The following is a 13,368-nucleotide window of genomic DNA, read 5'->3' on the forward strand; positions in this document are numbered from 1 at the left end:
CATAAAATAACATATAGAGGCATTTCCATGTGCCAAGCATATGCATTATCATAGAACCTTATAAACCTTAATGCCTTTAATCCTCAAAATCTAGCTATGAGGCAGACTCTAGCTTCACTTCCACTTGTGAGATTCTTGTCATATCAGTAATAAGAAATTAAGCTACAATTTAAATTAGTTTAAATAATTAAAACTACAGCATTACAAAAATAATGAGGAAACTATCAATAAATACTAAGTACACATAAGCATTTTAATTTTTTATTATTGTAATATAATGTTTTTTAATAAATGGAAAGTTTAACATAAGAAAGTAAGATTATCATGTAGTTATGGTTCATTATGGTTTTCTAAAATTATAGTAGATAATACAGTGTCTAAGGTACTTGCCTTGCAGAAGCCAGTCCTGAGCTCAATCCCTACGACCCTATGTGGTTCCCCTGAACTCTACCAGTACTGATCCCTGAGCACAGAGCCAGCAGTAAGTCTTAAGCACTGCCAGGTATGCCCTCCTCCAAATAAAAAGAAAAGTAGTAAGAAAATAAAGTTATATAGTAGTTAGTTTGTATAACTATAATCAACATTCAAGACTGTACACACATTTAAATCCTCATTTATATATTTATTTATGATTATAAAAGTAATAAATTACCATATTTGGAAGATTCAGAAAATCACATGGTAAAGCACAAGATCACTCAATCCCGCCATCCAGAAATTCTCATTGTTATTTTCATACATTCATTCTCTGATCTTCTTTCTATATGTACTGACACAGTAGTTATTAAATGTGACTGTTCATGCTAAAGTGATGCTTATTCAAACAAAACACATTTTTATTTCATAGTCGCAATGGCTGTTATTCTTTAAGTGCTGTAGAAATCACAAAATCAATACTTTAAAATCACAAAAGTAGTATTAGAGTAGAATGATCACCCAATAATGCAAAAATTACAGCATTCTTAAAGATTCAAAAATATTCTGGGGGTCAGAGAGATAGTACAGTGGATACGGCACTAGCCTAGCTCTCAGCCAACCTGTGTTTGGTCTCTGGAGTCCCATTTGGTCCCCCAAGCACCACTAGAAATGATCCTTAAGTGCAGAGCCAGGAATAAGACCTGGAATAAGCACCACCAGCTGTGATCCAACAACAAACAAAATTTAAATATTCTGTCTGACTGAGCCCACAATGGTAATATTTTCCAAGGTACAATTTTGTTCATGTATTTTATGAATTACCAGAAGCTGAATTTTCTCTGTAGACAACAGTAGAATAAAAACAATACTAGCTTCTTAAACTTGTGCTTACTTCAGTAGATAAAGTGTCTCCATTAATTCATGGTTATTTTCTTAGTGGACTGATTCTAAAACTTTCCTTGGATACGTAGGTACCAAACAATGACAACAAAGTATTGATTTATGATTGTTCTTCTATTTCTCAGCATCTGTGAAGTAAACTGAACTCACAAAACATGCTATAATGATTAGTAATCACAAGAGATCTTGCTGGGATAGGCGTAGAAGAAATTCTTGGATGTTGGAGGAAAATGGACACTATAAATCAACGTATTCAGTTGAAAAATTGCTGACTCTGATTTCTAGCTTCACAAGTGGCATAAGGAATCCCTTAAACTTCTACCAGTGTCAACGATGTCACAGCCTTGAAGACAGCTTCCTCTTTACTGTACCAGTAATTTTACCAAATGGATTGTCTAGTGGCAGCAAGACCTGGGGGCAGGCAGGGGGGGAGGGAAATCACAAGGTCAATTCAGACATTAAAATAGACTTCTCTTCCCAAAGCATCACCAAGGGAGACTCCTGAGTGCAAAGCTAGAAGTGAATCCTGAGCACTGCTGGGTGTGGCCCAAACCCTCCCCTGGCCCCAATGAAATAAAATAGACCTTTTCTTTCCCCCATGAATCAATATCAAGTCATCATCAACAACAGCTTGCTAAACAGGAAAATATGTGTGTTCTGTGTAAAATACTTTAATTCTGGTAATGCCTTATTTTCTGGTGGTAGAGAGATGAATCAATTTACCAGAAAACTGAAGAGATTATAAAAACTTTTAATCATTAAGATATTAATGTTTCTCAAGTGCATTATGCACTTACATTTTTTAAAACAGAGAGAAGTGAACATAACTTCACTGTTTCATGATGACTCACTCTGGGCATCAATCATTGTCCAAGGCTATATTACCACCATGCCCTCGAGAGCAGCTGAGGACCTCAGAGCTCTTAGCCCAGTGCCAAGTGGCTCTAGACAATGGTGCACTCAGAGTTTTCTCTTTCCACCCTATTATTTGTTACCTTTTCTCTGTCAGTGTGTCTTACTCCCTGTTTCTTGTGTGCTGCTTCACTTTGTACATGTGCAGGGTGAAGGCCCGAGAGAGACTCCAGCCATCCAAAAGGACAGACACAGACATAAGGACAGCTTGTGGGACACTTGGGTGCTTTACATAAGACCCGGCCCAAAGGAACCTTTCTGCCTCTAAATTCCTGGTGCTGGGCTCCAAGAGGGAGCTAAACAAGAGACAGGGTGGTTTAAGCCCACCAGCCAGTCTTCATGCAGGGAGAAGTACAAGTCTGAGACACCGGTGGGCCCTAAAGTGAGTTTCTTCTCTCTGCCTGGGGTCCTGAAATAAGCCTTATTCTACTCAGGGCCATCAACCATTGATTTTGCCTTCAGTGACCTTATTTTGGTTTTGGTGAACTTAGCCAGAATTTACTTTGGGTCCCTCTTTTGCTTCTAAAGAGCAAGAGAGGGGCCCAAATAATGTCAGTTAAAGGGGTGCTGTTCTCTTAAAAAACTGGTACTGTGCTGATCAGCATCCTTCCCTTCCCCAGAGGTAAAGCATGCTGCGCTCCTTTCAGCTTCATAAACTGCATGTGGATGGAGGTTGTTTTCTGCAACCTAGAGTTAATATCAACCATGCAGAGACAGATACAAAAACCAGTGTTTGATTTAACCTTCTGTGAGCATGCCCTACACTGCACCAGTGCCAGGCCCAAGAGAACTATCAAAATAATTTGTAGAGTAAAAGCCATGTACTTAGTCAGGGAAGTTGTGATAAACAAGTCTTCGGGGCCAGCAGACCTCTGAGATGGAAGGACCTTCAGGGCACCCTTTCACTTGTCTGTGTCACCAGAGATATGATTCAATGGTAGTGGACCCAGAAGATCAGAAGGCTCTTCCCTACCTCTCACCACTCACACATGAAATGATGCTTATCAAATTCTAAAAACCAAGGGAGAATGAATCAACTAAACAAATCTTGCCATTGTGAAAGTGATTCAAGAATGGAGGGCAGTCCCCTGGATTCCTAGAATGACCACAACTGAGTATCTGCTGGGACTTCAGCCAGTCTTGTTAGAAACCCTAATTAGGTTTCTAACCTTCGGCCAAGACTAAAACCAAGTCAGGGTAAGTGCTTTTTCCAAGACAGGTTTTCCTTTCAAAACTGGAATTTCAGCTTACTTTCTATAATCGTAATTAGAAACACAATTACCCTCTCATTTTTGCAGTATCTATTGTATGCTCCTGAATTGACTACTAAAAAGTTAGAGGTTATGGACAAAAATGAAAATTTTATTTTTATGCTGATTGCCTCATGATGAAAAAACAATATGACCTTGTATGGCACTCTTCTGAAATACATCTCAGAACTGTTTCTTTGGGTACATTCTGTTCCCTCTTTGTATTCCATTCTCTTCAACTTCTAACCCTCCCCTGCAATCATTCATCCACTTCTAGGGTATTCCAGCTTCTGGTCTTGGAAGGCGCAGAGTCTAAGAGGGTTCTAATCAGTGGGAACTGGAAATATCCTAGAAACAATAGCTCCTAAGAATTTTGTTGATATGTACCATTCAAGCTTATTTATAAGGGCTAATGAAGCAGTGGAAGGGGAGAAGGTATGCTTAAAATATTTTGAAATATTTCTTACCTCCTCCTTATTGATCAGTCCCATCTTGGTCATGTCTATGTTAAAGTAATGAATGTTGGGAAGGCTGATTTCCATATCTTCTATCTGAAATTCACAATAACATGCATCACACTGGACAATGTGATTGTCCAAAGAGAGTCTCTTGCCCACACGCCTGGCTATCTTCCCCAGGGCCCCTCGGAGGGGATGGGCTCCAGCTTCCCTCCCTGCCCCAAGCAGCACTCCCAGTGGCTGAAGACCTCCAGAGCCTAGCCACAGCCATGCTCAAGGCCCCTCTCCACATGTTTGGACGAGCCTCACGCATGAAGGCACCGGCAGAGGAACCCAGGTGTGTGGGACCCGGGGCTGAGACCTCCAAGCCTGCTCAGATTGGAACTGGGCCTCTTTCACCCAGATTTCCCATTTTCCGGTAGCTTGGTAGTCACACCCAGGGACTGCCCCCAGCAGTTGAATCCCATCAACAGCCAGCATCCAGAGACTTAAAAGCAAGCTCCCAGAAGCAAGCTCCTGCAAAGCGGCTGCCGGATATCTTATAGTCTACTTCTCCCTATGGGAGAACCTGGCAAACTACTGCGAGTTTCCTGCCCACATGGGCAAGCCTCGAAAACTCCCCATGGTGTATTCGTATGCCAAAATAGTAACAAGCTGGGTCTCATTCCCCTGACCCTGAAAAAGCCTTCTAAAATCTGGAGAGAGGCTTCTAAAATCTCAGGGCTAGGACGAATGGAGACGTTACTAAGACTGCTCAAGAAATTCGACGATTAAGGGGATGATGATGATGATGATGATGATGATGATGACATTGGACAATAGTATGATGGGAGTCTCTCTCTCTCCATCACTCCTCCTTCTTCTCTGACACCCCCACCTTCTCACTCAGATTGCTCCTCTCTCTCCAAGACATGCTGATGATTCTCCACTGCCTCTCACTGTTCTCTCTGAACTGGTCCTGTCTTGGATAGGGATGGCTAGTCCTTCCCCATTACATGTACAAAGTCAGTTTTTTAGAAAAACTAAGAACTCCCTTGGTCAGAAACCTCTTAAACATCCAGTCTGCCTCATAATACTAATCAGTCCAACTTCTTCAATTCCTTTGTCCATCCCCCTCTTCTGGCCTGTCTCTTATATATACATATCCTGAGATAAGAGCATAATTGGAGACTCATAGCTAGAAGTCCAAAGATATCACTGTATCACTGTATCGCTGTCATCCCGTTGCTCATTGATTTGCTCGAGCAGGCACCAGCAACATCTCTATTGTGAGACTTGTTGTTACTGTTTTTGGCATATCAAATATGCTACAGGTAGCTTGCCAGGCTTCGCCTTGTGGGCAGGATACTCTTGGTAGTTTTCTGGGCTCTCTGAGAGGGACGGAGGAATCGAACCTGGGTTGGCCACATGCAAGGCAAACTCTCTACCCGCTGTGTTATGGCTCAAGCCCACATCCAAAGATATAAATGTTATAAATCAGGGCTAGGAAAATAGCTCAAAGGGCTGGAGGATATGCCTGGCATGTGGTGGCCCTAAGTTCAATTCTTAGTACCAGATGATCCTTTGAGCAGTACTGGTCCCCAGTGTTGGACCATCTAGCCTATACAGCCAGGCTGGGTACTGTTGAGAGTGGTTCCCACCTTCGCACCTATGAGGGCTGCTTGAGAGACACCAGAAAACCATAAATGAAAATAGAAATTAAATAAAAGTTAAAAATCAAGTTAAAAAAGACTAAGTGAAATATGTTTTATCCTTCTTCCTGGACAAATAAACCTCTAAAACGGCTGACATAGTCAGGTCTCAATCTAAAATTCTTTGGCTTTTTTGAGCACTGTTACAGGATATAAGAACCTGGGAAGAGCCTATTCCCTAGTCCCCGGCTCATTCTTTTTCTAACTCTCATAGATGGACACCTGAGTTTGCATGCTAAGTTCCACCCAGACCTTCTGCAAATATTTGCTCCCTTTGCCACCACTCAGGCATAAGGACGCACACACCAATGGCATGTTCTGTCCTACAGAGAAGTATCTTGTGAGAAAGAGTCTTGTGCAGACTCAGTAAGTATTCTCAGAGGTTTTAGGGCAGGAAGTTTGAGGAGTGCATGTAATAGTGAATGTTTTAGAATGGAAAACAGGGGCTTCTACACAGTTTGCTGCTCTGGCCCCACCGAATCTTCACCTTGTGAAGAGATGCTTAGGCAGAGAAGCTCTGAGGAGGACTCTGAAGTGATAGGCCTTGATAAGAGTCCCTCTTAGTCACCAGGGATAAGTGCTGAGAGGAGCTTGTTCTCTCCATCCTGAAAATGGTCTTGAATCAGGTCACTCTTGTAAGATTTCTGAAATAACTTCCAAACAGCTCTCCTTGTCTGTGGGCCATCAGTCTTTCATTTTATCACTCTTCTTTTAGAGATGTCTTTCTAAATTTCAGATATGGTCGTTCCGTACCCTGCTTAAGCCCGTAGTGGCTATTAATAGCTTTTAGGACAAAATTTAGACTATAAATAAGCTTACAAGGACTCTTCTGGATTGGCTCTTACCTCACTTTTGGCCACAGGAAAAAACTTTCACTCCTGAAACTTGACTAATGGCAGACCCTCTACATTCTAGGACTCTTTCTCACTTATTTCTGTCTCCATACATACCCAGTTCTCTGACTCTTGAATGTGAATTCAAATCAGGAGTACTGGTCCCTTATGATTCAACTCTAACATCCCTCCCTCCAGTAATCCCAACTAATTCTTTCTTGCTCTATTACTGAATTAGGAAAGTTCCTCTAAATTTCCTTACTATTCTGTTCTCTATTGCATTGTCAGTTCTTTTACCAACTAATGAGCTTTTTGACTATAGGAAGCATCTCTCATAGATATTGTATCCCATAGATATTGAGAGAAATATACTAATCATTTAATAACATCAAATAGATAGATGAAATATCTGGGAATATACCCTTCATTCTTTGACTCAAGAAAACAGAGATCCTTGGTTTAACTGTCCCTCCTTCAGGGCATTTAGCTGTTCTGACTAGGAGGCTTAAATTCTACCAGAGTCTGCAAGTTGAAGAGACTCAAAGAATCTTCAACAAAACTAAGGAACTCTAAGAGTGGCCTGTGTTTTCAGGTTGGACAGATTTTTCCATTTTTCACTCTCTTCTCACTTCCTATAACAAGCTTTTGAACAACAGCAGATGTCATTTTTCATGTGTCTTCCACTTTCTTATTTTAACTCTCAACTCTTTCTCTGAGCTGACGGGAGACACAAGTTTGCTCTCTTCAGGATGGCAAGTGACAAACATACCTCAGGCACCTGACTCAGGCAGAGCACCTGGATGTCATAGAGGGTCTTCTGGACAGAAGGTGAGTACTCTCCTTTGTCGTAAGGGCCAGCAAATTTCATCAGTATCAGGTCCCGCACAGTGGCCCTAAAACCCAGAAAAAAAAAAAAACACCTGAAAACTCTCAGTGTGGGCTTTCAGGAATGCATTATAAAGCTAAGTTACTGTGACCTTTATAGTCTCCAGAAGACAATTTTATTGCTGATTTTAAAAGAGATCAGTGTCTTGTACAAAATAAAATAAAAGTCATTTGTGATCTTCATTCTTCTACACACACACACACACACACACACACTAAGCAATCTTTGTAACATGGTCTGAGGGTTCAACAAACCTTCTATGTTTGAAGAATCTACAGAAGATTCCCCAAATTTCTAACCATCCTTCTCAGTTTCACTGGTTCCTTGAATTACTACATGGTGATGGTGGTGTGTGTGTGTCTTTTGGGGGTGGAAGGTCCATCCCAGGCTCTGTGTTGAATATTTTGCTTGCTTGTTTGGTTGGTTGGTTGGTTGGTTTTGTTGTGAGGCCACAACTGGCTGTGCTCAGGACTTTCTTCTGGCTCTGCACTCAGGGGTCACTTGTGGTCGGCTAGGTAGATCATATGCTATGGTGGATCGAATCCAGGTTGGCCACATGCACGGCAAACTAATGCTGTACCTGTTGTATTATCATCCTGGACCCTGTGTAAAGTATACTTTATTGGTTTTTGCTAGAATACCTGAAGGAAGTGCTGTACTTACCCACAATTTCTATATAGAGAGATGAGAAATCTGAGCTTAAAAGTGAAATGATCTTTCTGAAAACAATCACGGAGTCCATCCATATTTTTTAACAATTGTATAAGTGCCCAGGTAATTCACTACAGTCTACAGTCTTGACTTTGTAATTTGACTCTGAAATGTTGGCAATCAAAGCATGCACTGGTAACAATGAAACAGACAAAGCATTTTCTATGCTCCAATAAAACGTGCATGAACTTACAAAAAAAAGTGAAATGATTATTCTAAGAACCTCTCTATAGAGGGAGGTCCACCTAGTAACCTGACTTTGGCATCTACAAGTTCTTGCTCTTTGTAATATAAGTACACCAGATTGAGCCCACGTGAAACACTTGGAATAAAAAAAATATTTTTTTTTAAGTCAAGATGAGGTTCTTTCAGTGCTTTTAGAACCTATCACACAGTAAAAGGAGCAGAGCAAAACCATGCTGGTGGGAGGAAGCTGGAGAGACGCTAGGGTGCAGGGGGGGAGGGTGGAAACAAATTTCAGCTCATCATGTTTCTAACGATTCTCATAAACGTTTCTAACAATTAAAACTTCAGCAAAGGAATGAACAAAAATACTTGATCGAAAAGCAGTCTGAGAATTCAGAGACCTAATTACCATTTATCAAAGATTCTACAAATCATAGCTCTACTTTCATGTTTTTGTCGTTTGTAAAGGAATTCTGGGTATCATGTCATTGTTCTACAGTGACCAACTGTCCCAGTTTTTCCTGGGATCAAGAGATATCCTAACGTATGGAGCTTTCAGTGTTTAAAATTCCTCATCAAACTGAGACTACTTGTAACCTCCATTTAGATGTCTCTGCAGGAGTACCAAAGATCATCCTTACCTGATACAGTGTTCTTAAAGAATGGCCTCTGCTACAGCAAAATCAGTATCATCTGAGTATTTTACTGCAAAATGAAAATTTTTTTTAGGCCCCACACCTATAGAATCAGAATCTTTGGCGAGGAGCCTAGTAATTTGCATTTTAACAAGTTCTTCAGATGATTCTGATATACAATAATGTTCACACAATCCATTAAAGAGCAGAGGGTCAAGGAAATGAGATGGCCCATTCGGTTATGTTATCCAATAGCATCAAAGAATCATGTGCAAATTTCTTAGCTCAAAGTAAGAGCAGTGTCTCTCTCCTCTGGCAGGAAGGATTTTGACCAGGAGGGAGTTGAATTGAAAGCCTCTAGGTTTCCCTTTCAGATCTAAGGCTTCATGAACTGCCCCCAGAGAAGCAGGCAGGCACTGCCTCATTCCTGGTCAGCACAGCCTCTAGCACACATGCGTACCAGGCGGCCTCAAAGTCCACTTCTTTGTTCCTGTAACGCCACTTGCAGTACACCTGGGTAGCAAAACACCGATCCTTCACCTCGGGGAGGGTGGTGAACTGGTCCTTAATAAATCCTTCAAATCCAGACTGGGTTGTTTTCAAGACCTTCAGGTCTTTGATTCCAGAATGAATGACTGGAGAGCCTGTGATAAGTAAGGAAAAAAAAGTCAGAAACAAAACAATGCTTTCTCACGGATGCTTTGCCCCGAGGATCCCGGTCCTCACAACATGGTATGTTTGTATATGAACTAGGTTACTTCCAGGTTTTCTGCCATCCTGTCTCCACTGCAGGGTAAGTGATGAAGATGACGTGTATTTCCTCTGCCCCGATTGCCTGGCTCACGGTCCTCAGACAACGAAGGTCAGAGAATAAACCTCCGTGGTGTGTTACAGTCACAAAAATAAACACGTTCTCAACTCTATGAAGGGGTAATCTAGGCCAGATTCCCTCCTACATTTTGAGCTCCATGTGATTTGATAGGTAATCATGTTGATATTAATTGATAATCACTTTAAGAGCAGTTTCTCTGGCACTGTAACTCTATGGGAGAGGGGGGGAGTGAGTGGGGGCTAGCCCTCGTGCTGATTGTTTACACTGGCAATGAATCAAATCACTGCCAGGCCCTGATGGGATCTCAGTCCCCTGGTGGTTGTCAGTTCAGCAAAACTAGTTTTAAGTCAAGGGTTGGAGGTGTCAGGCCTATGTTGTATATGGCCTTAGTTGAAGAATGAGGCTGTAACTCACAATCCGTAATTAAATTCCAAGCCTGTACTTAATAATCCAGTGGCTTATGGCACTTGTGTGATTTCAATTATTTGGGTAAAGCAGAAGCTGTAGTTTCAGAAGCAGGTAAATAAGAATTACAGTTTGATATTTTCTCAGCCACTTGTGTGTACCTACTGGGGCGGGGGGGAGGGAGGGAGAAAGAAAGAGAGAGGGAGAGAGAAAGAGAGAAAGAGAGAGAGAGAGAGAGAACTGGCCAGAGTCTGATTAAATATATACAGATTAAACAAGTTTTTCTTACCATAGTGTTCTGGGATAATATGACACAACAGAAAATTATAATTAATTTCACATTCTCAAGTTCTCAAGGAAGCCATATCTACAGAAGGATAGAGGGAGATAACGGCATGCCTGAATGCCTTCCACTGACCAGGTTTATCAAATTCTACATGTTTACACTGAGTTCGGCAACATCCGCCTTTGTAAATGCGGTGCAGAGCTGGTGCAAGTGAGTCTGCTTCAAATCTGAGAAAACTGCGAAGTAATCAGTATGTTTCTGTCAAATGAAAGAATGAGTGAGTACAAGATTGACTCACATCACAGATTAAGTATCTCACATAGTCTCATTTTCTTCCAGATAGTTGTTCTTCACCCTTCTTTACTGTTTCTCCTTCCTGGTCACCCAACTTCCTCATCTCAATTCTCACAGATAGTGTGAGAAGAGGAAAGGGGACAGGAACTCATACTAGCTAAGAAGTCTTGATTATTGGCTCATGTTTTGTTGCTCACTTTTTGGCTTTATGGGAGCTTCGTCCTCATAGCTGTATTTATGAAATGTTTTAATTCCGGTGACTATGAATCACTTGCCCATACTTACATATCGACAAGTGAGAGAGGGGGAGTCTGAATGCGCTGGTTATGAGATTCCATGCAATGCTTTCTCCTTCCTTTCATGCTCCCATTTCTTTACAATATAAGACCTTCCTAGGAAACAAAGAAGTTTCCACCTCCCATTCCACCGCATATTTTAAGGGTCTTAGATAGCCCCCAGCCTAAAAAAATACCATAGCCATTGCTCTGGAAGAAAAACTGAAAGTGTCCATTTTAGAAATTGCCCGAAAGTATCTTGAAAACTTTCAATTCTTAATTCTTTTCCTATTGAAATTTCAGAGACTCCTTAAAGAAGTGATTCCTTATATTTTCATGCACAAATATAACCTACTTCCAGTAGTAAGACCCTCTGTGAATAAATTCCATAGAAATGAATCATGGGTTCTTCATCAGGAATGGGAACAAGTAGTGGAAATCCTTGAAGGTAGATAAAGAGAAGGTGAAGAAGAAACAAAGGCAATTTCCCCCTATTCCATATTTATTTGATACAGCTGGCCTTGATAACCATCATCTATTTTAGCTGATCACACTCTGGCTCCTCCTGCCTTTGTCCAAGAATTTCTGGACACAGACCTGCTTAGTCTTTGCATCTTGGATTCAGGTGTTCTGAATTCAAATATCAGTGCTCTCCCCATTCTCCTCCTGATTATGAGAACTCACTCCTCCCCCACCCCTAGAAAATTGCTCAACTTCTCTCTACCTTGATTTTCTCCTATTTCAAATGGAGATAGAAATAATACCTATTTCCTAGAGTCAACAGATGTGTTAGAATAAGCATCTTATGTAATGGCTGTTGCATAAGAAGTGCTCCGTACAAGCTATTATCATGTATTGGCCATGGTTGATGTTTCCTCATCAACTTCAACCACCTGTAAATATTCACAAAGTGAGTTCTGAAAACTTGCTCTGATATGCCATTTCTATCCCCCACTAGTCCTGGGGTGAGATTTATTGATTTATTGATCTTAGGGGAGTGTCAGTCTGGCTGGGCAACTTTGAAATGATGGCTGCTTTCTTGCTTGAATCTGCAAATGAAGAAAACAGATACATTTTTCTAACATGCTTAATCCCCAGTTTTACACAAAATGAAATGTCTCATGTTCCCAAAGACAATTAACTATTGCCACCGTTTTGGCAGCATGCAAACTATCCTCTCTGGTGCACTCATCATTCTCTGAACAACAATAGGAAACTATTCTCTTTGAATGTGAAAAAAAAAATTTTTTTTTCCTTGGCACACATTAGACACTCTGGATGAAATCAAAGAGCTTATTTTATCAGCCCTGTTGGCAATGCCCCAGCTTCCTCAACACTGGCAAAAACCTGAGCCTTTCAAATCCACGGCCCTATCCATCAACTAAAAATATAATGCCTTGCATACTCTAAAAAAAGATTCCAATTTAGACTAACAAGAAGCTAGTCAACCAAAAAGATTGTCCTTTTCTAGGTTATTTCCCATCAAACCACTTAATCAGCTTTTTTCCCCTTCTCTGCCATGGTTATGGAGTAATGCAAAAGCAAGTTTTTTACATCTCACTTTGCATTTACATAATCTTTTCTAGCTTTTAGTGTCCTCCTACACACTTAACAGATTGTGGTTTATCTCTCAGAGAAGCATACATCCTACCCTTTAGCTCTCTAAGTGAAAGAAACTCACTGGGAATTAATAGAAAATCAGCCCAACGCCTTACCTACGCATCAGGTGTCACAAGGCACAAAGCTCTACTGAGCTAAGAAAAAAAAAATCCTGTCATGAAGAGGATAATTGCTTCCGCATTTAACACCTCCGAAAAGGACATAAATAGCTAACTGGAGGCTATTTTAAAACTATATTAAATCATTCTAGTAGAAAACCTCAAACTTGTAAAGTGCTAGAAAAAGTGAAGATCAATTAAATATCATTTGCCTGTTAGTGTCCACTTAGACCGTGAAGGGAGAGTGAAAGGTCCATCTGTTCCGCCATTCTGGATGGAGAGAGAGAACATCTTAACCGGTCTTAGGCACATCTAGGTGGGGTTTGAGCACCATCTAAAAGACCTTGTATTTGCCAAGGACTTTTCTTTTAGAGGAAGGTAAAAATGCCTCTGCTTTGACACCAAAAGTCATAAATAGCCTTCTTTGTAGTATCAGGATCTCCCACCTTTCACATCTCACTTTCTTCATCTATTCACCTTGATATATCTTAAATATATTCGCCTCTAGGACCTCAATATTATTAGTCTTGGAATTTTCCTCCATTGTAATTCCTATATCAGTAGATTTCTTTTTATCACTCAGATGATATACATATATGGATACATATATATAATTTTTTTGAGATTTCTAACTTTCCTTTTTGCTGTGCCTTCGCTGAATTTTTATAATTAGTGTCAG

General features: G+C 40.7%; 1 protein-coding gene across 1 annotated transcript in view; it reads right to left on the minus strand.

Moving 5' to 3' along the window:
• Positions 1-245: 245 nt before the first annotated feature.
• Positions 246-13,368, minus strand: part of LOC101539405 (uricase) — a 37,619-nt gene continuing 24,496 nt past the window's right edge. Inside the window, exons 5-8 of the mRNA XM_055139440.1 lie at positions 9,340-9,523; positions 7,231-7,354; positions 3,947-4,030; positions 246-1,728 (exon numbers count right to left, since the gene is read on the minus strand). Of these exons, the coding sequence (XP_054995415.1) occupies positions 1,654-1,728; positions 3,947-4,030; positions 7,231-7,354; positions 9,340-9,523 (467 nt within the window). The 3' untranslated portion in view covers positions 246-1,653. The remainder of the gene's footprint in view (positions 1,729-3,946; positions 4,031-7,230; positions 7,355-9,339; positions 9,524-13,368) is intronic.

The sequence above is a fragment of the Sorex araneus genome, chromosome 5 (genome assembly GCF_027595985.1).
Source record: "Sorex araneus isolate mSorAra2 chromosome 5, mSorAra2.pri, whole genome shotgun sequence".
In the NCBI taxonomy this organism is placed as follows: Eukaryota; Metazoa; Chordata; class Mammalia; order Eulipotyphla; family Soricidae; genus Sorex; species Sorex araneus.